This window comes from Pantherophis guttatus, chromosome 6 (assembly GCF_059756535.1).
Source record: "Pantherophis guttatus breed Tessera chromosome 6, ASM5975653v1, whole genome shotgun sequence".
Taxonomy (NCBI): Eukaryota; Metazoa; Chordata; class Lepidosauria; order Squamata; family Colubridae; genus Pantherophis; species Pantherophis guttatus.
The window spans coordinates 51,800,479-51,826,168 of record NC_142068.1 but is presented as its reverse complement, the minus strand read 5'-3'; the positions used below and the strand labels follow the sequence as shown (position 1 = coordinate 51,826,168).

The window sequence follows — 25,690 nt, the reverse complement described above, 5'->3', positions numbered from 1 at the left end:
TTTATCTCCTTCTATGCAATTGAACTGTCTGGCAGAAAATTTGATAACCAAATATACTTTCTACTAAACATTCCTGGGCTGAATAATGAATGCACCAGGAAGCTTTATATTGTCTAGCAAAACATTACAAAGAAAAACACTGAGAGCTTTTTGCAGTCAATGAAAATATCATCACAATTATCATTACAAATGCAAATTACAAATGAGGGTAAAACTTTGATGAAAATCTCAATAGCCTGAGTAGTAAGGAGTTCATACCGTTTTTTGACTATAGGTTTAGCCCCGCCCCTTTGTGACATTTTATTTACTTTTTTAGCCCCTTTTTTAGCCCCGCCCCTTTGTGTGACATCTTTGTTTATGTTTTCAGCACCACCCCCTTTTGTGATGTCACAACACCCCCACCCTTTTGTGATGTCACAGCACCCCCAGCCCCTCCTTACCTTGGAGGACTGACGTCATAACCAGTGCCCTTTACCCACAAGCCCTTTTTATCGGAAGTACTTTTACATCATGGTGAGCCACTCCCACTTGACCCATAAACCTTCTCACCGGTAGTGCGGAGACAATACCACACACCACCACCCCCTCTCTGAACCGGGGGCCTTTCACCCGGAACTGTTGAAACAGCAAACACGTCTGACCCAGAAGTCCTTTCAGTTTGATACATTAATTATGCATATGAGGCTCTTCTCATTGGTCCATATTTGCAGAGGCGGAGCTTGACAGTAACAGCCTATGAAGTTGTTTCTCTGATTCAGAGGCGCTTCCCATTGGCTGAAAGAAAATGATTGACATGCCGAGCACATGGAATAGGCTAACCCGCCCTGAAAGGCTTCCCATTGGCTGAAAGAAAATGATTGACAGGCCGAGCACATGGAATATGCTAACCCGCCCTGAAAGGCTTCCCATTGGCAGAATCAAAATGATTGACAGGCCGAGCACATGGAAGAGGCTAACCCGCCCTGAAAGGCTTCCCATTGGCAGAATCAAAATGATTGGCAGGCCGAGCACATGGAAGAGGCTAACCCTCCCTGAAAGGCTAACCATCGGCAGAATCAAAATGATTGACAGGCCGAGCACGCGGCCTTCTATTACAAAAAAGCAGAAGCATTTCTGAGCTTCAAACCCCACAATAATATATTTACGCAGACCAAGAAGTAAAAAGCATTATCAAAAAGCAGACTTGGAGCCTGTTTGCAGGTGTAAAGTTTGGAAGCTGAACACATCCTTTTCTTTGTTCTCAGAGGATTTTACATTTGCAGAGGTGTAAAAATAAAATTACTATTTTTGCAAAGAAAGCCCTTTTTGTATGCAAAATGTTTTTATTTTTATATATTTCCGAAAGGTTTGGGTAACGGGTAGGGCTAGAAGGCTGGAAAAATAAAATTAAGAGAAAGAATAAAGAATAAAAACATGAGGTTATGCGCATGCTCTGTATGTTACAAGAGGCCCAGGGCGTGTTGGGGCATGCCCCAGGGAGGGGGTGGCCTGCGGTCATGCGCTGCGTATATGGATGCTAGATAACGGGAGGAGCGATGAGCGTGATGGCACGTGCGACAAGCTTGTTTATGGCATGTTCTGACAGGTCCCAGGCGTGGCCTGTGGTTCACAGCCTGATAAAAGAGGGCCTCTGCAGAAGGGCGACAATTCAGCCGCTTAAAGCCTAGGCCTCGTTTAATAATATGGGGCAAGACGAAGGAAATAATAAAAAGGATGATAATGTAGAGTCAATTGATGATTTATTTGATGTGAACGTGACACCAGAACTCCCAAAGAGGGCACGTCGAGTTAGGAAACATTGTAAAAAAGTTAATATTGAGAATGAGCAAGAGTTGACGCTTAAGATTTGTTATTGCCGCTTCTGCCAGTCACCAAACGGTGCGTATATATAGGCATTGAAAATTAAAAAGTATTATGAGTTGGAGACAAAATATGTAACGTGTTATTTCTTCTTTCAGAACTGAATGTTCACCAGAATACAGGCCTTTTGCAAATTGTCAAGAGCTGTGTTGTGAAAATTTTGCATCATTGTTTACTGGGATGTTTGAAGAATGAAGATCAATTAGATGGAATGGATGAAACTAGCATTGTTAAAAGAATGTGCCTTCAAATATCTATACCCCAAATTGTCTGGATGATCATTTATATTTCAGATAAAATGAACAAGTTATATTTCACAAGGGATACATTGGATGAAGTCAAAGAATGTATACAAAACATTGAGAGGATGAAGGACCCGCTGGTTTTAATGACAAGAATAAGAGATGAGACTCCAATCTCAATCAAGAGATTGATATGTCAAAATGTATCAGAAATTGATTACAAGAAAATGTTAATGTAAAGGATGTGAATTTCTAATAAAGCATGTATACTGAAGAACTTTGAAAACTGTTGTTACTTCTGGTTGGTAAAGGGGTATTTAGAAGTATGGATAGGTTGTCAAGGATGTGGGTTTGGGGAGGGGGTGAGTTTGACTGTTTTTGCAAAAAATAGGGGGGGGGTGGATGGGTGGATGTGGGTGGGTGGGTTGGAGGGTATTTTATGTTAAGGCTTCAGGACAGCCAATACGCATGTTGAACTAAAGATGACATCAAGAACATTGGGCGTTGGAGTCTTAGCTGGTTGAAACTGATAAGAAGGTAGTGGTCAGCGTGGCATAGTTACCCTTCCCTATTGACCGGTGAAGAAGTCAGCTTCAGGATGACCGACGCTGATGTAAGTGTTTCTATAACTATGAAAGATATAGCTTAACGCTGATATATTATTATATAACGATTTATATGTATTAAAAAAGTCAAATTGGCTTTATATATATGATATATATTTTGTGATTATTAGGATGATGCAACTGACTCCCAATGTGTAAAGGCCGTTGAAGGTATTATTTTCCTTTTACCATGCAAATATTATAGGGGGTGGGTTGTCCTTTTTTTTTTTTTTTTTTTGCGGCAGTGCATATTCCAGTAAGATTCAATTTTTCTTTCAGATTGTGAGGAAGATGAGCTGTTTGGGACATTTACAATGCCCACAGACTCACAATGGAATTTATATATCAGGGGTGGCAATTTAAGCCCCTTAGGATGCCCTACAGAGATGATATTAGGAGGTATGTCATTTAATCTGCAGATATTACTATTGGATAAATAGTCGTGTCTGTTAGGGAATGTTGATCTATCATCAAAAATAATGTGTAAGGGTTGGGGGTGACCACCTTATTCAAAGTATATATGTTTAGTATACTTTGGGTCTTTAGTATACTTTAGTATACTATGGGTTCTCTACCTTTTCTGTAACAAGAAGGATACCTATATGATTCTTTGTTTATTTCAGATAGGGGTGATGTTGTTGATGATGATGATGATGATGATGATGATGATGATGATGATGATGATGAAATGTTTGCGGCTTTTACAATGCCCACGGACTCTCAATGGGCTGAATATAACAGTGGTCATGGTGAATCCACATTACAAAGGGCACAAGAAAACAAATTAGAAGGTATGGCATTTTATTTTGCAGGCATAATTATTGTATAAAAGCTGTAACGTGTTAGGGTCTGTAATAAGTGACTGTCCCTAAGTAACAATATGTGTGATGGAGGGGTGTGCATGTGTTATGTGTTATGCTATAGGCCGTATTATTTATTGTAATAAATGTGAGAACCTTTTACCTTATTGCTGTACATTCCTTTCAGAATGGTGGAATGGGCAGATGCATGCCAAATTCCCAGGATGCAGTGCTTCACATCACGGTCAAAGGGGTGGGAACCAGCAAGCAAGCATATCACATGCGCCTGTGGAGGAGCAGCTGCCAGAAATGGTGCAGCAGATTGCAACAGCACAGGGGACTGAAGAAATGGAAATGCAAGGTCTGAATTTATATTCACATATGGCTTTTAGGGAAAACCAGCAATTATGTATTTTGGGGGATGATATTCAATATGTTTTTGTGCTATAATAAGTACTAATCCTAAATGTTAATTATTTGTGGACCTACAGATAGAGACAGTGAACATGGATCTGCAGAAGGACCATGTCCAACAGGAACACAAAGCATTGGTCAGAATATTGAACTACAGGAAGCATCCCCATGCAATGCCAGGGCTGTACAAGAACAGGAAATTGAACCCCGGCCATCCACATCTCGCGGCATACAAGGTTAATTAAAATGTACAAGAACTGGTAAATAGTGTTATATGTATTCATTAAACAGTGACAGACCTTCGATATGTCTTTTTTATTTATTTAGAGCCTGTATGTAAAAAGTCTAAAAGGGGGCCTGAGGAGCAGCATCCAACATCTGCATACAGTGACATCTCCAGTGAAGAGGGTGATATGTCAGAAACACAATCAGCAGAGGAATGGGGCTCTTTGGAAGGTTCTGAACCGCTAAGTACACCTGAAGCACCGCCCGTGTACCTGGAGAGAGTTCAATCATGGCAGAGACCCCTGCAACATTACAGAGCAATAGAGTACTATGAACGTTATAGATTTGTAAATATGGAGCATGTTCAATCATTTACGCTTGCTATAGATGTTATTCATAATGAGATACAGAATCTTTTGAACCGTATTTCCAGGGATATAAGTCCAAATGATTTTGTACAATTGCGGCTGGATGCTGAGGAATTAAGTAGGCCCCTCTTTAGTGTTAGAAGGCATCTTGAAGAGTTAGATGCTGATGAGTTCCTTAGTTATGTAGAGAGTTTATTACAAAGCAATGTGGAGATCTTATGGAGGAACTCTTTGGAATTAACAGTCACGATTGTGAAGAACCATGAGGGGGGCGGTCTTAGGAAATTAGGAACTGTTCTATTCAGTAAGATTTTAGAGAAGAAAAGACAACACCTGATTGATTTCAATGTGGAGGGGGTTTTTCTGTGTTTTGCAGGCAGCCTGCTATCATTGTTAGATAACGAAATGTCTAGTAAACAAGAAATTATTACCAGAGCCACAGACCTCCACAACACACTTGGGATATCTACATCTCACAGAATTGATTTTTCACAGATACACTTATTTGAAGACCACTTTGGTATAACTATAAAGATTGTGTTTTATCACGAAGGGGGTTGGAGATTTTTTGTAACTGGAGGGACCCTAGAAGTAAGAGTAGTGTTTATGCTGTTACACGACAGTCATTACTATGGGATAAAAAACATCAAAGGCTTCATGGGGGTACGTTACTTCTGCATATTGTGCCATACAGCGTATCATCACAAATTTAGACATGATTGTCAATATTTTTGTCGAGCTTGCACGGGTTCAGAATGCCGCGAAGTGGCTGGGGGAAGGGTGAGGTGCCGTATATGTAAACTGCTTTGTCGCTCTAATGCCTGTCTTGAAAGACACGAGCAGCTAGCTGTGGAAGGAAAAATTGGTTGTGAGGATAATGTGTTTTGTTCCAAGTGTGGTATCTATGTGCCGGCACCACATGTCGAATGTAAGAAAACAAAGTGTGGACAGTGTGGTGCCAAAGTAGACAGCCTGACAGGTCACTTATGTTATCTGAAAAGGCTTTTTAAGCCAGTTGTAGGTTACATGTACATTGTGTATGATTTTGAATGTTGTCAAGAAACTGGGGCTCACATACCGAACTATGTCTATGCCATGGACATGCTGGATGATGGTGATGTTAGGAAGTGGGAATGGTACGGTGATAAGTGTCTGGAGGAATTTGTGAAAACTTTTGTACAGCCTAAGTTTAAAGGGGTCACATTCATAGCTCACAACTCCAAGAGTTATGATGGATACCTAGTCCTCAGGCAGCTCATTCGTGAAAAGGTAAAGGTACAACTCTTAACTCAGGGTGGTAAGCTGCTATGCATAACCCTACCACACTTTCATATACGTTTTATCGATAGCCTTTCTTTTTTACCCATGAAATTGAGTAAATTACCCAAAGCTATGGGCTTTCAAGGCTCCAAGGGTTATTTCCCTCATTTGTTCAATACTGCAGAGAATCAAGATTATGTGGGGACGTTGCCGGATATCAAATATTATAGCCCTGACACCATGATGCCTGGGGAAAAAGAGGAATTTGAGAAATGGCATGCTGCTAATAAAGGTACAACATTTAACCTCAAAAAAGATCTTGCTTACTACTGCAAACAAGATGTTAAGATACTGAGAGATGCTTGTAACAGGTTTAGGGAGCAAGTGATGGAAATGACAAAAAGGGAGTTTTTCACAGGCCGTGGTGGCGATATTCTTGAAGAGTCCGAAATTCGTTGCATTGATCCTTTTCAATATGTAACATTAGCATCTATTTGTATGGCGCAGTACCGTTTCATGTTTTTGAAGAAGGATAACGTAGCATTAGCACCTCTGGACAATTACCAGAAGTGCAAGAAAAGCTATTCTGCATGCTCTGTACAAAGGCTGATGTATATAGAGCGTACCGAGGGTATAAACATCCAACACGCTCTGCAAGGCGGAGAAAAGCAAGTAGGTGTTTACTTTTTGGATGGGTTTGCTGTCATAAACGGGGCCCCCACCGCTTTTGAATTTTATGGTTGTTTTTTTCACGGATGCCCTATATGCTACAAGGCTCAAGACTTCAACAATCTGCTTGATTCAACCTACGGCCTGTTGTACTCACGCACTAGGGCGAGAGAAGAATACCTGAAGAGCCTGGGGTATGTAGTACGCATCATCTGGGAACACGAGTGGAATGATATGTTGAAGAACAATGAGGGATTGAAACATTTTCTAGTAGATAGTAATTTTCCAACACCCTTGAACCCCAGAGATGCTTTTTTTGGGGGCCGAACAAATGCTACATGTCTGTACTATAAACCAAAACAGGGGGAGCAAATCTTATATTATGATTTTACAAGTTTATATCCCTTTGTGAACAAGAACAAGCTGTACCCGACAGGGCACCCAGAAATAATATACCAAAACTTTGGGGATATAAAACAGTATTTTGGATTTGCTAAAGTTAAAGTGTACACACCAAGGGGTCTCTACTTTCCAGTGCTGCCATATAAGTCCGGTGGCAAATTAATGTTTAGTCTGTGTGCAACTTGTACAGAAAAACAACAAGTCACAGAGTGTCTCCACAATGATGAAGAAAGAGCCCTAACTGGAACGTGGTGTACTGTAGAATTGAATGTCGCTGTGGAGAAAGGTTACAGAATTGCAGAGATCTATGAAGTTTGGCATTTTGAAAGGAAGTCAAAAACCTTGTTTTCTGGTTATATTAACATGCATCTCCGTCAAAAACAGGAGGCTAGCGGCTACCCCGTCTGGTGCAAAACAGAGGAAGATAAAGAGCGTTACGTTCAGGATTATGAAAAGAACGAAGGGGTCCGTTTACGCAAGGAGCGCATTGAAGTCAATCCTGCTAAAAGACAGATTGCTAAACTGTTTTTAAACTCCTTGTGGGGTAAATTTGGCCAGAGTACCACTCAACTGACTACATCGGTGGTGACAGAACCTGAGGAATTATTTAAGTATCTTTTTGTCCCCCATTACGAAGTGTCCTCTTGCGAATTTGTGGATGATGAAACAGCCATTGTAACATGGAAAACAGCCAAAAAACATCCTACTAAGTCAACGTGTACAAACTTGTTCATTGCTTGTTTTACAACTGCTTATGCACGGCTAGAATTATACAGGTTATTGGATCGTTTGGGGGACAGATGTCTCTATCACGATACTGATTCTGTCATTTTTATTAGCCGAGAGGGGGCATGGTCACCGGCATTAGGTGATTATTTAGGGCAGCTGACAAGCGAGATTCCTCCAAACACCTCCATCACCGAGTTTGTGGCGGTTGGTCCAAAAACCTATGGTTATGCTTTGTCAAATGGTTCTACTGTGTTAAAGGTGAAGGGTATAACGTTAAACAGTTCCAACTGTGTTAAGGTTAACTTTGAAAGTCTGAAAGATCTGATTGATGAATATTGCCAATCAGAAGGTGAGGAAAAGAAAGAGATCAAGATCCAGCAGCCGGGAATTGTTAGGATTAAGAAACAGTGGGCTCTGGAAACCCGGGTACTCAGAAAAACTCTAAAAGTTGTCTATAATAAAAGGGTGCTCAAAACAGAGGATTATTGTACGTTACCTTACGGTTATTAATTATGATGAAAAACAGGGCATCATTTGTACATCCTTTCTCATGTATTATAAGCGGTCCTTCCAATTCGGGAAAATCTTATTTTATAAAACAAATGTTAGAACACGGTGAGCATGTATTATCTGAAATGCCTCAAAACGTTATATGGTTTTATAGCTGTTGGCAACCTCTGTACAATGAATTACTTAATAAATTTCCTAATATTAAGTTTATGGAGGGCCTTCCTGACTCTTTTGAAGCTACTGACTTGTTTCCAACAAATCAAACCAATTTAGCGGTTGTAGACGATCTCATGGCAGCCGCCGGTGACAGCGAGCAAATAGAGAAAGCTTTTACACAGTATGTTCATCACAAAAACCTTAGCATTATTCTCATACTTCAAAACCTGTTTTTTCAAGGTAAGAAAATGAGAACAATAACTCTAAATGCAAAATATTTGGTGTTATTCCGCAGCCCCCGTGATCAGATGCAAGTAGTCACATTGGCACGTCAAATGTATCCGTCTAACACGCGGTACTTTTTAGAAGTATTCCAAGATGCCACTAGCAAACCTCACGGTTATCTTTTAGTTGATCTGGCTGCCACTACTCCAGAAAACTTTAGGCTGAGAACTGGCATTTACCCCCCTGAATGGCCGGTAGTTTACACTGTGAAAAAGAAGAGTAAAAAGTAACAGCTGTATCTGGAGGGCGCACAGTTCATACAGGATGTCTGAGAGGTTGCGCAGAAATTGGGGGTTATTAAAAATCTTAGTAAAGGCAGGCCCGAAACAGAGAAAAGCCATCTTATGCAATGCTAATAATGACCTGGTGGGGGCCATAGCCGAAATAGCCCTGAACACTTTAAAAGGTAACCTGCCTCTGAAGCCTTCACAATATCGGAATTTAAAGAGAAAGAAAGACTGTATTAAAAAACTGAGTGATAGTAAGCTCTCTCTGAAAAAGAAGAAACAGGTTATTCTTCAGTCAGGTGGTTTTATAGCACCATTACTAGGGGCCGCTATACCATTGCTGACTAATTTATTAGTGCAGTAAACATGGAGCACGCAGAGAAAATGTATTTGGTGTCGAGGCGTGAGATGGAGCAGCTACGCGGTCAGACACCTACAATAGGTGCCACTACCGTTAGCCGGTTGGACGATGACATGCGGGCCGTTCTTCAGAGACCTGATCTAAGTGAAGATGACAAGATAAAACTATACAACACAGTGCTGCAGAGATTTCTAAGGCTGACCAGACAAAACGACTCTGAGAAAGGTATTCTGAATCTCATTCAGCCTCCAGAGGCATTTAAACAAACACCTGTTGTACCAGAACAGACACCACCTCTCTCGCCGCTGGATCCAACAACGCAGGAGATATTAGAGGGTGTGAGCACGCGATACAAGAAAAATGCTTCTCTTTTGTTGAACAAAATGAAACAACATCAAGACATTTTGGGTTGGGATGATTATGGAACCGTTTCCTACAAGGGTACAAAGGTGCCGGGGTCTAACATTGTAGATCTGGTCAAAGGGGTTTCTCAACACCGGATGCGTACTGCGAAATATTATCCTAAGGGATGGAATGAGTTTATGTCTGCAATGGCTGAGATGAATGTACCAACAGTATTGCTAGGTTCTAACGTTGTTAAAGAGCAACTCGAAAAGCTGAAAGAGGCAGGAAGTATTAAGACTGTAAGTTCTACAAAACCAATCTCTGCTATGTCTGCACCTGCTGCAAGTTCTATGTCAGACCGTAAAAGTGTTCTAAATTTTGGTGACTGGCTCCAATTGTAAACAAATAAAACACTGTGAAACATGCAATATTTTTAACGTTTAGTGTTTATTTTATTATGTACCATACATGTTTGCATACATTGGTAATTGTTGCACGTTCCAGAAGCCCTTCCAGGCATCATATTTACTACAAAATGCTTCACCATTTGATCATTTCTGACATCTTTGACAGAATATAGCTTTAAAATATCTTCATAAGGTAGCCCTTTAAAGCGTTTAACAAGATAAAATAAGCAATGCTGTCCACAGGTTATTGCCAGGGGATGCTGCAGTTGAAGCGGTTGATACGTGTACTTCTTAGCTTGCAGTTCTAAAAACCTCACGATGCCAACGGGGAAGTCAGAGTCGTCTGGAGCTCTTCCGTAAGAGTCAAAAAATTCACCATTGCTGTGTGTTGGAAAGTAGAGCGCCAACCAGTGTTCACCAGGTAGAGTATGGGGGTGGGTATTTACAATTAAACCGAAAGGTCTCTTGGAGATTTTTCTCTTGGGTAACAAATCACTGGGGTATACGCCTAGAAAGAACGCATTTCCAGACAACACACGTAGTATCTGCATGGTATCCATCCTCACATATAATCAAACAATACATTCCTTGTGTGGCTTATTTCAATAAGATTTTCAAAGATTGCATAGAGTATCATGTTGACGGTATTGGGGAGAGGTACAGCAAATCTAATCTCTTTCTGCTCTGAGGTTTCCGTTCTTGATCAGGGAATAGTGCTCTGAGCAGCCTTGATCGGGGCTCAAATCAAAACAATATAAAGTATAGCCATTGTTAAATTCCTCACGGTTGATTAGCACAGATCGATCTTTCATTGCTTTGCCAGACGTCTGTAACAATTGCATATATTCTCTCACAAAAAGGTTATGTTCATAATCAGGCTGCAGCGGTTTAGCAGGAATTTGTTCACCGTCACAATACAGGGCACAAAAGTTGACATTATAGTGCTGGAAATTGAAAGGATTTCTTTCATAATCACCACTAAATGCGGCATTGTCCACGAAACCAATCACTAATTGTTTAGGTAACTGCCCTAGAAATAGGTTTTCCTGGTTACACACAAGACTGCCTGCAGGAATGCTGTAAACTTTCATACCAACACGGTCAATAGGATATTTGGCGTTGGAGTTCAGCAGAGCCTCCGCATGTCCTAACCGTACACCAGGTGATACTTTTACACGCTTTACAAAGAGAGACGCTGCCAGGATCTGTACTTTGTAATTCTCATTACCATCCCTCATCAGGCAGAACTCATTTTTACTTCTTGAGAGTTTAATGTTCACATCCACACCGTTAATCAATAGTTTGTCTTGAAAAAACAGATCGCTATGCAAGGGGCCTAGCAGATCCCATTTACGACTGCCAGCTGTATGTCTAGCTCGTGCTCTGAAACCAGAGTTACCGGCGGCTGTCAGCAAGGTGTTCTCCATGAGCGTAGCATCATCCTTGTAAAAGCCACCCGCTGAAAACTGGGTCCCCAAAGCATCTCCGCTGTAGTTCAGAATAAGTTCAATAAGGCCTCTGTAAGCATAGCAGTGGTGACTCTGTGTAATCACACGATCGCCTAATGTAACATCCACCTGATTGAACAGTGACGCTATGGGGTAGTTGACAAGACTCACTCTTGCTCCGTCATCGATATCCGTGCCGTCAGCCTTCACAACCTTGCAGCTCACATACAGCAGAGTATTGTTTAAATCCGTGTAATGATCGCCATGTCCCGTTATAAAAAATTCCAAAGGGGCATTGGGAGTCAGCGCTGATAAAGGGGGGATCTCGATGTATGTGCAGTTTTCAATGCTAGTTTGCGTAGGCGCCAATTGAAAAAGATCTAGCTCTGATTTGACACATTCCTCTGAAGCCTCGTGGATAAATGCCATTTTATCTTAGAAGATGTTCTGTTTGTCACCGCGCTTCCTTCCTTGTGTACGTTTCCTCTTTGTATGACGTGTTTTTTTAACAACCCGCCTCTTTTTAGGAGGCATGGGCGGGCCAACAGGCCGTTTCTTCCTGATCACTGCCATGCCAGATCCCCCCTGCCCAATAACACGTGATACAAGCTGTCCTGACACGTCTCTGGCAATATTATTAGCCGCCGCTTTTACGTGAGGTTTAATGATTTCTAGGCCTCTCCTCAGTAACGGCATTGCTTTTCGAAAAAGACCCCGGAACAGGCCCCCTATACCGGTACCATACATAACGGGGGCTCCACGGAAACCGGGCAGCCCGTTTCCAGCCTGTGCCCTGTAATAGTCTACATATGCTTGAGGACTCCCGCACTTCTTTATCACGACCATCCTTCACTTTTCTGAGGCCTGAAATGAAGCTTAACAACGACCTTACCATGGTTAAAAGCTATGTTTTCATTCTGGTCCGTTTTGATTTCTACAGTAATCGTATCAATATAATGTTTGTTGACGGTAACATAATGCGGCTGCTCGTAGGTCGTCGTGATTATTTCGTTGTCCTTACCCTGCACAGGTAAACAACGTAGTAACGGCACATAGAAGTCACCCACTATCTGCGGGCTTACAATATCTGTATAAATATACAGCGTGTTGAATCCTCCTGTAATGTCCGTGACAAAGTTGCTTTTTTTGGTACGTACATGTGGCTGTAATCCTAATATTTTTCCAAGGCCTTCAGTGACTAGGATGCTGTAGGGACCCTCTCCTTTAAGTCTGATTTTCCGTCCAATTGCATCATACTTCACGATTACTTCTGGGGGGTCTTCGTCTTCTGTCATAACCGTGTTCATATTTTCTATTACTTTCTGGATGGTTGCATAGTGACCAGCTTTTAAAGGAAACTGCCATTTTTTTCTCTCATTAGCGATTTCAAAATATTCCTTTGCATTTAATGTATTCCAAGTGTGCGGATATTGTAACTCAACCAGTCCTACCTCCCATGATCCTGGAAGCTCCAACACTTTTGCTAGTCGAATAGTAAAGTTGGAACTTTTGTTGTTGGGAAATGCAGCTGCTGATGCATTGCTGGGCAGTGTAATATAAAAACCAGCCATGTCAAAGGTGCCACACTTCGGACTCCTTAACCCAACTGTTGAACTTCTCCGGCCACCCAGACCATTTAACTAGATATTCTCTTTGTTTTCCCCTACCTCTTTTCCTGACTATTTTCTCGATTCTGTAGACACGTTCTTGTTCGCTAGGAATCTTTTGCATCTCTTCTGGGTAAAAAGTTCCCTGTACGGGGTCCTCTGCATAATCCATTAATCTATATACAACTCTTTCACCCCTCTGAACCCGTTCTTTGACAATAAAAATTTCATCTGTAAAGGTTTGATGATATCCCTTTTCAAACCTGCCCTTTAGTCTGGATATTCTAACGTGATCCCCCACCTTAAAGGTTTTTAACTTTCCGGCTGCTTTAAAACTTTTTCCATATAGCCGTAGCCACACGTCTTTTTCATTAGATTGTTTCACCATGTTGGGGGCTGTCCTGATACTGCGATGGTAAGAGCCATTGTACCCCTGCATGAGAGCCGGTAAAACATCCACATACCTATGAGTATTTTTAGCTGTAAAATGTCTCCAGAGTTTATTTTTCAGAGTTCGATTAAACCTCTCTATAACAGCCGCTTTAGTTTCACTATGTGTGACAAAATGGTGTATGCCATAACGCTCCAAAAGTGTCTTCAGAGGCTTATTTAGGAATTCTTTTCCAGCATCTGTCTGTAACTTTCTGGGGGCCCTTCCTGATTGGAAGATGGTCTGGAAGGCTTCGGACACCCCCCGTCCTGACTTATCAAGTAAACAGACAGCCCAGGCATATTTCGAAAGTACATCGATCACTGTTAAAATAAATTTCAAACCGTTGTTTTCAGAGTCAAATCCTGATAAATCCACAAGATCTGCCTGCCATTGACAGTCAATGCAAGAAACTATTGTTGCGTTCCTAGGAAAATTTATTCTTGCAGGCTTATGAAGAGTATATGTATCTTGTCCGGAAAGCCATGTCTTGACACGTTTCAAGGTTAGGTTTTTAATGCGTTTCCGTCCTGCCTTAAATAGTGGGTCTACACCTCCATAACTGCCTGTGCATTCGGGTGTATAATACAACTCCTTTAGAATATTTTCATACTTCATTCTGCACCATTCGCTCCTTACAATAAATACACTTTGCTCTTTAGCACAAGCCTTTTATTTGTAATTTACATATCCTTTACCATTCTTCACTCGCAGAATAATAACCTTCATCACTAGTAGAGCTATAGTAATCATCATCATCATTATCATCATCATCATCATCATCATCACTATCTTCAAATTCTGTAGTCACCTCACAAATACAACCAACACGCCCACATTCACATACTTTAGCAATGTTAACTACATTTGTAATGTCTTTATTTACATCCTCTGGTAGACAAACGGGGTATTCGGTAAGCTTCAGAACCGCCTCATTAATACCATTATTAACAGCCGCCGTAGGCACGTTGGTAATGGTCTTCGTAGGGCACTGACAATCACCTCTCTCCTCTGTAGATTCTTCCTCACTTGAGATGCTTCTTAAAAAAACCAGACTCTTGTCATGTTTATATCCTTGGGACCTTTCTGATTAAATATAAAAAATATATCATTACTAAATCTAACAGCAACTTTCTCCATTTATTATATAAAGTTGTCATCAATAGCTGTAGTAAAAAGTCAATTTAGTTTCATTTACCTAAGTGGCCCTCTGCAGACTCTTCATCGGTTGATAAGTTTAACATTAAGGGGTCACTGTTGTTGTGACTATAACCCGGTACAGAACCTGGAAAATATATTAATTCATTACCTATCATGATGGTAACAGTGTTATCCTGAATTACACATTTGAATATATAACCAATTTTTTACTTACTCAGGCCTGTTCCTTGGACCGGTGATAAAGAGCATCTCTTAGTCATTCCCCATCGTGACAGGTAAGACCTGGTGTGATCGTTCACGTCTTCACGTTCTATGACATCCCGTACATTACAGCATGATAGACGGCATCCAAACAAAATAGGCCTGAAGTCCTGTAAGTCTTCATCAAACATTGTACAACATATTTTGTGGCAGTCATTCAGAATAGGCCTTGCCGCGGGCCATGATGTAGAAGGGTCTACAACCTTTTTATTATTTCCTTCGTCTTGCCCCATATTATTAAACGAGGCCTAGGCTTTAAGCGGCTGAATTGTCGCCCTTCTGCAGAGGCCCTCTTTTATCAGGCTGTGAACCACAGGCCACGCCTGGGACCTGTCAGAACATGCCATAAACAAGCTTGTCGCACGTGCCATCACGCTCATCGCTCCTCCCGTTATCTAGCATCCATATACGCAGCGCATGACCGCAGGCCACCCCCTCCCTGGGGCATGCCCCAACACGCCCTGGGGCCTCTTGTAACATACAGAGCATGCGCATAACCTCATGTTTTTATTCTTTATTCTTTCTCTTAATTTTATTTTTCCAGCCTTCTAGCCCTACCCGTTACCCAAACCTTTCGGAAATATATAAAAATAAAAACATTTTGCATACAAAAAGGGCTTTCTTTGCAAAAATAGTAATTTTATTTTTACACCTCTGCAAATGTAAAATCCTCTGAGAACAAAGAAAAGGATGTGTTCAGCTTCCAAACTTTACACCTGCAAACAGGCTCCAAGTCTGCTTTTTGATAATGCTTTTTACTTCTTGGTCTGCGTAAATATATTATTGTGGGGTTTGAAGCTCAGAAATGCTTCTGCTTTTTTGTAATAGAAGGCCGCGTGCTCGGCCTGTCAATCATTTTGATTCTGCCGATGGTTAGCCTTTCAGGGAGGGTTAGCCTCTTCCATGTGCTCGGCCTGCCAATCATTTTGATTCTGCCAATGGGAAGCCTTTCAGGGTGGGTTAGCCTCTTCCATGTGCTCGGCCTGTCAATCATTTTGATTCTGCCAATGGGAAGCCTTTCAGGGCGGGTTAGCATATTCCATGTGCTCGGCCTGTCAATCATTTTCTTTCAGCCAATGGGAAGCCTTTCAGGGCGGGTTAGCCTATTCCATGTGCTCGGCATGTCAATCATTTTCTTTCAGCCAATGGGAAGCGCCTCTGAATCAGAGAAACAACTTCATAGGCTGTTACTGTCAAGCTCCGCCTCTGCAAATATGGACCAATGAGAAGAGCCTCATATGCATAATTAATGTATCAAACTGAAAGGACTTCTGGGTCAGACGTGTTTGCTGTTTCAACAGTTCCGGGTGAAAGGCCCCCGGTTCAGAGAGGGGGTGGTGGTGTGTGGTATTGTCTCCGCACTACCGGTGAGAAGGTTTATGGGTCAAGTGGGAGTGGCTCACCATGATGTAAAAGTACTTCCGATAAAAAGGGCTTGTGGGTAAAGGGCACTGGTTATGACGTCAGTCCTCCAAGGTAAGGAGGGGCTGGGGGTGCTGTGACATCACAAAAGGGTGGGGGTGTTGTGACATCACAAAAGGGGGTGGTGCTGAAAACATAAACAAAGATGTCACACAAAGGGGCGGGGCTAAAAAAGGGGCTAAAAAAGTAAATAAAATGTCACAAAGGGGCGGGGCTAAACCTATAGTCAAAAAACGGTATGAACTCCTTACTACTAGCCTGAACTTAGAAATAAAACAGCCATGACACACACACACACACACACTCACACACATATAAATACATATAAACACACACACAGAGAGAAAGAGAAACATGCAGATAAAGGGATACATACACATACTGTATAAAATATACCTTCAAGACACTGTATAATATTAATAGCCATAACACTGGGATATTTTCCTGCCTATACTGTATGTATTGGTTTACATATGGATACACTGTATAAATGCACCTGAAATAATTGCAGATTTTTGGTGGTGGTTGTTTTCTTGCAGATTCTAAGCATGTTGAAATCATTTTGCTACTATAAATATTTAAAAGTATGCACAATTGAAATGCACTGAATTTGAAGCTATAGCCAGCTTCAGATTCACTGTGTTTCAATTGTGCATGCTTTTTAAATATTTCTGCAGTTGTTCTACTTAGCCATGAACTGGGCATCCAATCAATTGTAAAAGTAATCTGTTGACTTTATTGTAGGGAAAAATTTTGTGGCTCTGATTATCTTTGAAAAGAAATTACTATAACACACATGCCATATGGCATACAATTTATGTATTACTTATCTTACTAGATTTTACTAGATTTTCTCTTACAAGGTTTTCTTGGTTTGTCCAATCTTTTTATGGAAGAGTACACTTTATCTTATCTTATTATTTTATTATCAGAGCCTGGTCTCCTAGGAATCTGCCAGAAAATAAGAAGTTGCATTCAGTTTGCTAGATTATGCAGCATAGTCAATGTCATTTTTCATGCAGCATCTATAGCTTTCAAAGAAATGCAATAGAATTGTTCAGGTGAAACCATATACTCAACAAAGCATGGTATATTTTTCCTTTAAAACATACTCCTTAATAAATCTCTGTCTTTATCAGCTCTCATAAACTTCTTTGGAAGGACTAACCAATGCAAAGCATTTCACTGGGTAAACTTTCCTGTGCATATTAATAAACTGTACACTTAATGAAATTATATCATTTCCAGAATGCAAAATAAACATGTACTCTCTAACTGCACTGTTTGTAAAGGCAAACATGTAAAATATAAATAATACTTTTTAAAGGTCTCTTTATCGCTAATACACCAAGCAAAAGACCTTGGTGTAAGACCATTTGCTGTCTTGATTTTACATGATTTAATATAATGAGTATGTTAGATGTATAAGCTTTTCCTGAATGTTTCCATTCTTAATCCAGCAATATAGATGAATACATATTGTCTTGCTTGTTTGATAGAAAACTTTCACTACAATAAGATCTTCGTTTCTTTTTTAAATAAGAAATTAAGGAAAAGCAATATAACTTTGCTTAAGTATGAAATAAATCATATTTAAGCCAAAGCATTAAAAGAACTCTTCAACAGTTTTCATAACCAACTAATATTTTGTGAACATATATGTCTGGAGTTGGTTGTGCACCAGAGCAAAGTCAATGTGTAGAAACATCCTTTTTGTCTGAGCCGCACAGAAAGATTAATAAAGGTTTCTATCTGCATTGGGTTGGGGGGAACGGAGAGGGAAAGGGAAAGAGATTAATATATTACAATGAGCTAGGGGAACAATATCACTCATTCTGCACTCAGGAACTGGTGAGTGGCTTGTAGCAGAGATGGGCCAAGCAGAAAATGCAATTCAGTTGACAAAACAAAAACCAATAAAAAGAAAAATTACATCCATGAAGGACTCTGGAATAGAAGATAGAACTAAAAAAAGAACACACTATATTCCTAGCATAGTTTTTTTCCCTTCCATGTGCCTCTTGAATTAGGTGTAATGTTAGCTGTTTCTTTCTTGGTTATGGCACAATTTCAACAACAGTTTGTTATACTGCACAATATCTTACAGTATTGTTGTGAAATATTTCTATTGCTAAGAGCACTCGCATATCTCATGTATTGAGAGTCACTTCCAAAAAGGCAGGAAGGTATCTAATCATGTATAAGTCCTTTAAAAAAAAAAACAACCACAGACTCCTAAGCCCGAACTAAGTAAAGATTCTGCCAGATTTTGGCAGCATCTCTTTTTCTTAATGATGATGAAGAGGACTGGCATGTTTTGCTGAATTAATTTAAGCCTGAAGGTTAAAGAAGAATATCTAATGGTGAGGGTGACAGCTTTTGTTAATTCTCTCACTCCCAACATTCCTAAATGGCTTCACATCTGGCACAACCAAAAGAGGCTTCAAAAGTCTGTATCATTCTGAACATCTCCGAATGTCAGGCACCAGCTGGAGGTGCTTCAAGGCACGAGTAAAGTACAAGGCAGATCAGATTTATTTATTTTTTTAAAATAATCTTTATTTACATTTGTCATTAAAAAAGAAGACAACACACCAGATAAATGACAAACAAAACAACAAAACAAATAACATACATGCCTATAAGTAGTACCTTAATAACTTAATATTTGGTACAATATATCTATATTACATTCTGGGGGAGGCAGAACAACTTAATTTACATTTATAAATCAATTAGGTCTATCCGACCTGACCTTACTTGTATAATATAAATTCTTCAATAAATATGACTCCTAATCTAGTTTGAGATTATAGTTTTCTCTTTGATAGCCAAATATATAGTTTTTCCCAGATCAGATTTAGATTCATATGTACGCACAGAGTCTCTTTGCTCCTTGAAACAGCAAACCCCAAATGTCAATCTACTTGAAACAATCCTTCTTAGCAGTGAATTCCATTTCATAAATGTATATTTATGCTGCACATTCGATGTTGCCTTGAAAGACCTGGAAATTGTTCTTCAACAGATTCTGTAATTGTCTCTTCATTGGCTCCATCAAGTATACAGGAAGTCCTTGACTTAATGACCATAAATGAGCCCAACATTTTTGTTGCTAAGTGAGACATTTGCTAAGTGAATTTTGCCTGATTTTACAACCTTTCTTGCTGCATTTGCTAAGTGAATCACTGCAGTTGTTAGTAACATGGTTGTAAAATGAATCTGGCTTCCCCATTGACTTTGCTTGTCAGAAAGTTGCAAAAGGAGACACAGCAATAAATAATAAATAAATATATAATCAGTAAATAGTCAATATGAATCAGTTGCCTGGTATCTGAATTTTTATTACATGCCACAACCGTCATAAATGTGAAAAACGGTCATAAGTCACTTTTTTCAGTGCTGTTGTAACTTTGAACAGTCACTAAATGAACTGTTGTAAGTCAAGGACTATCTGTAATCATAAATCTGCATATAGTATAAAGTAATCAGACTGTTTCTATGCAGCAAGGTACAGTACAAGGGGACAATAGATCCCTGAAGACAGAAGGGAAAATTCAGGAGAAGATTTTCCAGAAGCCTACTTGAGTGTGGATACAGGCAACTTTTGTATTCAAGTTAAATTTAGTTTTGATATTTAAACAAACAAAACACTTGATTATTTCCTCCCCCCCCCGAAAAGGTTGCTGACTATTGCCTTCTTATTGTTATCCTTATTGTTTTTCCTCCTACAGAACCACTCCTCTTTATACTCTGAATACATGGAATACAATAACCTTCCAAATACCACAATCATTTCTAAAACATGTACATGACTTAAATACATTACAGAAAACCTCAGCATAAAATTAAATTAAATTTAAAGGACAAAAAAATAACCCAAGGACAGGGTCCAATTGCCTTAATGTGTTTACTGAAGTGTAGGGATGAAAATATTGCATTTCTATTCAAACTTTCTATTATCCTCAAGGGCAGCCTAACATAGAGTTCATTTACTGTAAGACAGGAAGATGCAAGTACAGGTAGTCAGGTTATTCTTGTGCCAGACTGCCATAGACATTAGATCAGCAAAACATATGAAATATCCCTAGTGTTAAGGAGAGATGTATTCAAGTTTTATATGTTTCCTTCTTCAGGGAAAATGGCACCCCAGTTTGTAAAGGATATGTTAATTAATTCTTGACAATTTGCAGCAGATTCATTTCAGTTTTATAACATTAATTCCACATGAGTGGAGTCTCACAATGCAGGTAGCCTTCTCTTACCAACTCCCTTCTTTAGCAATTTAAGATACAATAGTTAAGAAAAAACAACTTTGCAACCATTCCTCATATTTGCAATATATGCAGCCATATTACTTTACAATCAGCAGGTATTTATGACCATTGCGTTGTCCTGCGGACACATGATCACTATTTGTGCCCTTCACAACCAGCTTTTGACAAGCAAAATAAATCTAGAAATCAGTAGGAAAATTGCAATCCCTAAGGTGTTTTTTCAAGAGGCAACTGGACTTTCTGATTTTTTTTCTTTGAAGACATTTTGCTTCTCATACAAGAAGCTTCTTCAGCTCTGAAGAAGTACCTTTTGGGATAACCAAGACCTGGATGACTGAGAATCTCCATAGACAGGAAAATTGCAAGTTGCAGTCACATGGAGTCTTGCTTAATAATCTATGATGACTTGGTTAAAACTGTTAAAATTGTTTGACCATGTACCTTCTAAGAAAGTGGACAGGATGCTAGGTAATGAGAGCTCAGCCACCTGTGTTTTAGACCATGGCCCCTACCCCAGATGATAAAAGCCTTCCAAAATGCTATTTTAGATGAGGAAGTGGTACCTCAGCTTAAAGGAAACTGTAGTTTCCTCATTCTTAAGAAATCATCACTATATGCCGCTATAATAGACTATTTCTGTGCTGTCTCCAACTTCCTCTTTTTCAGGAAAGTTATTGAGACGGTAGTCTCACTGCAACTTCAGATGATTCTGGATGAAACAGATTATCTCGACCTTCTCAAACTGGGATTCAAGCCTAGATATGGGTTAAAAATGGCATTGGTTATGCTTTTCAATGATCTTTGGCAGGAGCAGGATAGAGATCATGTATCGTCTTGCATCTGTCCTGCCCTTGCTCTAAAGTGATCTCTCAGCAACTTTTGACACAGCCTTCTAGGATGGCTCTGGGATCTGGGAGTTGGGAGCACTGTGTTGTCCAAAAATGTTTCCATTCAGTGTTGATTTGGAGCAAGAAGTTCAATCCTTGACCCCTGTTTGCGGAATCCTGCAAGGGTCAGAGCTGTCTGAATTCCTGTTTAACAATTACGTGAAACCACTAGGGTAGATCATGGGTAGATACTGGGTAAAATATCATCATTATGCTAATGATACTCAATTGTACATCGCTGCCTGTGATGAGTTAAATGATGACACAACTGCCCTCCTGCTGTTGAGGTCCGGATAAAGACCAACAGGCTAAAATTGAATGGGGAGTAATAGATTAAAACTGAACCCTGGAAACACAGAGCTTCTTGGTTCAGGGCTCCTTGGTTCTTAGTGAATTACCATCTCTAGTCATGGATGAAGTTGCACTGTCCCAGACAGATCCAGTGGGAGCTCTCTTGAATTCATGAGACCTGCTCTACGCATAAATGGCAATTGTGGCCAGCAGGGCCTTTGCCCAACTGTGTGGTTTTGCCCAGTTATGCCCTTTCCTGGACCAATGTGCCCTTCTTACAGTCACCAACACCCTGGTCATCTCCCATTTGGAATATTGAAATGCATTCTACATGGGACTGCACTAAAAAGGGCCTTCTGAATGATGGCTTCCTCCCTATGGAATATCATTCACTTAGAAGTAAAATTAGCCCCTATCTTGTTGCTTTTATAGAAGGCCCTGAAGATGTTAGCATCTTGGCCTGGGGATCCCAGATTGATACAGAGCCAATGAAGTAATCAGTGAGAATATATCTGTTATCACTGCAACAGTGTGATGGTGGGAAATTATGTTTTGGATTTTAATTCTGTAAGCCATCAGGAGCCCTTGTGTTTGATTTGGGCAGCCTTATACATTTGTTTAATAAATAAATAATTTCTCATTTCTGAATGTTAAACTCCATTGAGTTCAAAGGCGCTTATTTCTAGTTGCATATAAGCAATTAGATTCAAAAACTTTTAGATATGCTTTTGATGACTTTTGATTTTATGCAGTACTTAGAGTCTCTGGAGAAAGCTAGTTTATACATCACATTAATACATTAATTATAACTCCAGTGATTAGTTCAACTCTGCATTAATACCAAAGGACACTTCACAAAATGGCATATCTATTTGTAAAAATTGTAAACTGAGATCATTTTATAAAAGGAAGATAAAGATGGTAGGCAGGTAGGTAGGTAGGTAGGTAGATAGATAGGTAGTTAGATCGATAGATCGATACATATGAGAGAGAGAAATAAAAGAGACCTGCTATGACTGATCCATGTATGTATATATATTCTGCAAATAATTTATAAAGACTTCTTATATTCATACCTTTAGTTTACATTTGAGTAACCTTCAATTTGGGATAGAAATAAGCAAATTTCGTGTGTTAGAACTGATAAGATGGATATTCATTTCACATTTTACACTTAAATTGCAAGACCTAGTGCAAAAGTGAATCATTCAATTGCTACCAATATTTGTCATTGGTAAGGTTACCCATGGAAACAATCTTCGATGTAACATGCTGAGAGATGCCAGTTTAAAGTGCTCATGTTAATTGGAATAAGTGTTAACATTAAAGAAATGCTAGACTTGCCTCAAGAGCCAAAATAATTAAGTGCAAATCTCACATCAATCACATTGTTTATTGTATTTCATTATTCAAGTTCTCAACCTTATTTGCTTAAAATAAAATTGGCTCATTAGTTTTTCTCCAGAAGAAAAGCATATCTCTGATTTCAAGGCAAAGAATCCAATAATTAATTCCTACTGACTTCCAGTTTTGAGATTGGAAAATCTTGGAAAACTGGAAGAGGGACATTGTGAGCATGGAACTGAGAATTTTCTGTAATCAAATTCTCCCAGTATTTGTCTGTTAATACTGATTCAATTTAGGACAGTTAAATCACTGTTCCAAATTTATTCCCCTGTATAATTGGAAAGATTTTTTCCCCCAGAAAGAAAAGCAGTGTACTTATCCTCACTGCTTACAACAAGCTGATCGGCTAGGAAAGAATTGCTGGAACATTTCATTCAAAATAGCAGAACCTTCTGTTTACATACTCCAGTCCAGTTCAAGCTCTAGCAAATCTTTAAAGCATTCCTCAAGCAACAAGGAACCAGAAAAAGTAATCTCAGCAGTCCAAATTTTGTTAAACTGTTACACAAAAACATTTTATTTGTAACCAGATTCATATCCTTAAATTAAGTATCACATCTGCTAGAAGTAGTAAGACCTATTTAAAGATGGCCTACCTACATACACTTGTGCCCTCTAAACAAATTTCACAAATATATTATTAACCTTTCCAACTGGGTGTGGAGTAGGCTAATCTCCATTAAATATGAAATTTTATTAGTAAGAAATCCCTGTAATCTACAACAATGGCAAGAATTTATTTAAAAAAATAATAAAGTTGGGGATAGATAGATAGATAGATAGATAGATAGATAGATAGATAGATAGATAGATAGCAGGGGTGAAATCCAGCACTTTCTGGATTTCCGCTACAGGTTCTGGAGAACCGGTAGCGGAAATTTTGAGCAGTTCGGAGAACCGGCAAATACCACCTCTGGCTGGCCCAAGAGAGAGGTGGGAATGGAGATTTTGCCATATCCTTCCCCTGCCATACCCACCAAGCCACACCACACCCATCAAGCCATGCCCACAGAAACAGTAGTAAAAAAAAATTGGATTTCACCACTGATAGATAGATAGATAGATAGATAGATAGATAGATAGATAGACAGACAGACAATAAATAAATAAATAAATAAATAAATGGCAAAAATAACATACAGAAATACACAATGAAAGTTCTCAGCATTCATCAGAAATCATATCAATTTCCATTATATCACCTTGGTTGAAAAATATATCCTACCTAGATGCACACTGCCAGTTGGTTCAAAATCTCTCATTAATATCTTTGGCCATTATTCTAATTCCAAGTAGAAATTCAGGATTCCAAAAATATCTACCTACAACCAAAATGATGAACAGGCCATTTATTTTATTTTATTTGGACAATAGTGAATGTTGCCCTTGAGATTAATTTCTATTAAGACTGATTTGCATAATGTTGACAAGAATCAGTACCGTATGTTTCTCTATCACCACTACAGGAAAAGATTTTTTCCAAAGGTTATTTGGAGATGGGGAAGGCAGGAGCAATTGCAGACTGACATATCCCAGACTGTCCAGGATAGAAGGAGAGAGAATGGCCTTCAGGGAAGGGCTGCTATCAAGACAATAATCAGATAAAAGAGTCCAAGGCAGGATGTAACCTGAGTAAACATCTCAGCAAGCTCCACCCTAGCTCCACATTATAGTGTTAATGTTGTTGGTTACTCCAAGACATTAGAAATCTAGTCATCAAATCCCATTTAACTGATAAAAGGCAGACAGATACTGGATGGTATGAAAGAACATATGTACTGAAATATATATTAAAAAAAGAAAAGGTGAACTCTGATCTGCTTCCCAGCAGGGATCAATCTGTCAGATGTTTTAGGAGAAATATTTCAACATGTAGAAATTGTTCATATCCTTTTAACAAGGAGAAACTCCTTTTCTTTTCTTCTCTTCTGTGATGGGTGAAAATTTCTGTGATGGGTGCAAAGACTTGCAGAAAATATTATAGTTTGATTGTTTGTTTCTAGAACCCTAACCAAGAGAGCCTTGGTAGTACAGGGGTTTAAGGCACCCTGTTATTAAGCTTATTAAGACCAGCTGCCTGCAATTACTGCAGGGTTCGAATCTCGCCAAGGCTCAAGGTTGACTCAGCCTTCCATCCTTTCTAAGGTAGGTGAAATGAGGACCCAGTTTGTGGGGGCAATAAGCTGACTTTGTATAAATATACAAAAGGATGAAGGCTATTGCTTAACGCATTGTAAGCCGCCCTGAGTCTTCGGAGAAGGGCGGCATATAAATCAAATTAAAGAAAGAAATTAAAAGATCAGTTAGAATCAAAAAAATCTGGTGGCAATATAGAGGCAAATTCTTATTGCACAAGTTAATGAATTATACTTGTCCCTTTTAACACCACTTTGAAGTCCATCAATAAAAGCTTCATACCAAGTTTTTTAGAAGTGGTTTGCTCTTTCCATCTTCTTAGGGCTGAAAGTGACTGGCCCAATTGGCTTTATGCCTAAGGCAGGATTAGAACTCAGGAACTCCCGATTTCTCGTCTGATGCCTTAACCATTACAGCAAGCTGGCTCTTAAAATGAGTATATGTTGCTAAAAAAATTTTTGCTCTGTGGAGTGATAAAAAAAAATACTATCAATTCTT

General features: G+C 39.5%; 2 protein-coding genes across 3 annotated transcripts; one reads left to right on the top strand and one right to left on the bottom strand.

Annotated features, from left to right (window-relative positions):
* Positions 1-240: 240 nt before the first annotated feature.
* Positions 241-8,294, top strand: LOC117657823 (uncharacterized). The gene is made up of 6 exons (XM_087872891.1): positions 241-2,878; positions 2,987-3,106; positions 3,331-3,498; positions 3,695-3,868; positions 3,999-4,157; positions 4,249-8,294. The coding sequence occupies exons 2-6, from the start codon at positions 3,022-3,024 to the stop codon at positions 8,082-8,084; spliced, it is 4,422 nt and encodes a 1,473-aa protein (XP_087729017.1). The 5' UTR covers positions 241-2,878; positions 2,987-3,021; the 3' UTR covers positions 8,085-8,294.
* Positions 8,295-9,869: 1,575 nt separating this feature from the next.
* Positions 9,870-16,443, bottom strand: LOC132712626 (uncharacterized protein F54H12.2-like). Of its 2 annotated transcripts, none has more exons than XM_087872892.1 (3): positions 14,726-16,443; positions 14,549-14,635; positions 9,870-14,436 (listed from the first exon to the last, which is right to left on the bottom strand). In XM_087872892.1, the coding sequence occupies exon 3, from the start codon at positions 11,740-11,742 to the stop codon at positions 10,534-10,536; it is 1,209 nt and encodes a 402-aa protein (XP_087729018.1). In that variant the 5' UTR covers positions 11,743-14,436; positions 14,549-14,635; positions 14,726-16,443; the 3' UTR covers positions 9,870-10,533. The 2 variants fall into 2 exon arrangements, with proteins under 2 accessions (XP_087729018.1, XP_087729019.1); XM_087872893.1 differs by having other exon boundaries at positions 12,590-14,436.
* Positions 16,444-25,690: the final 9,247 nt, after the last annotated feature.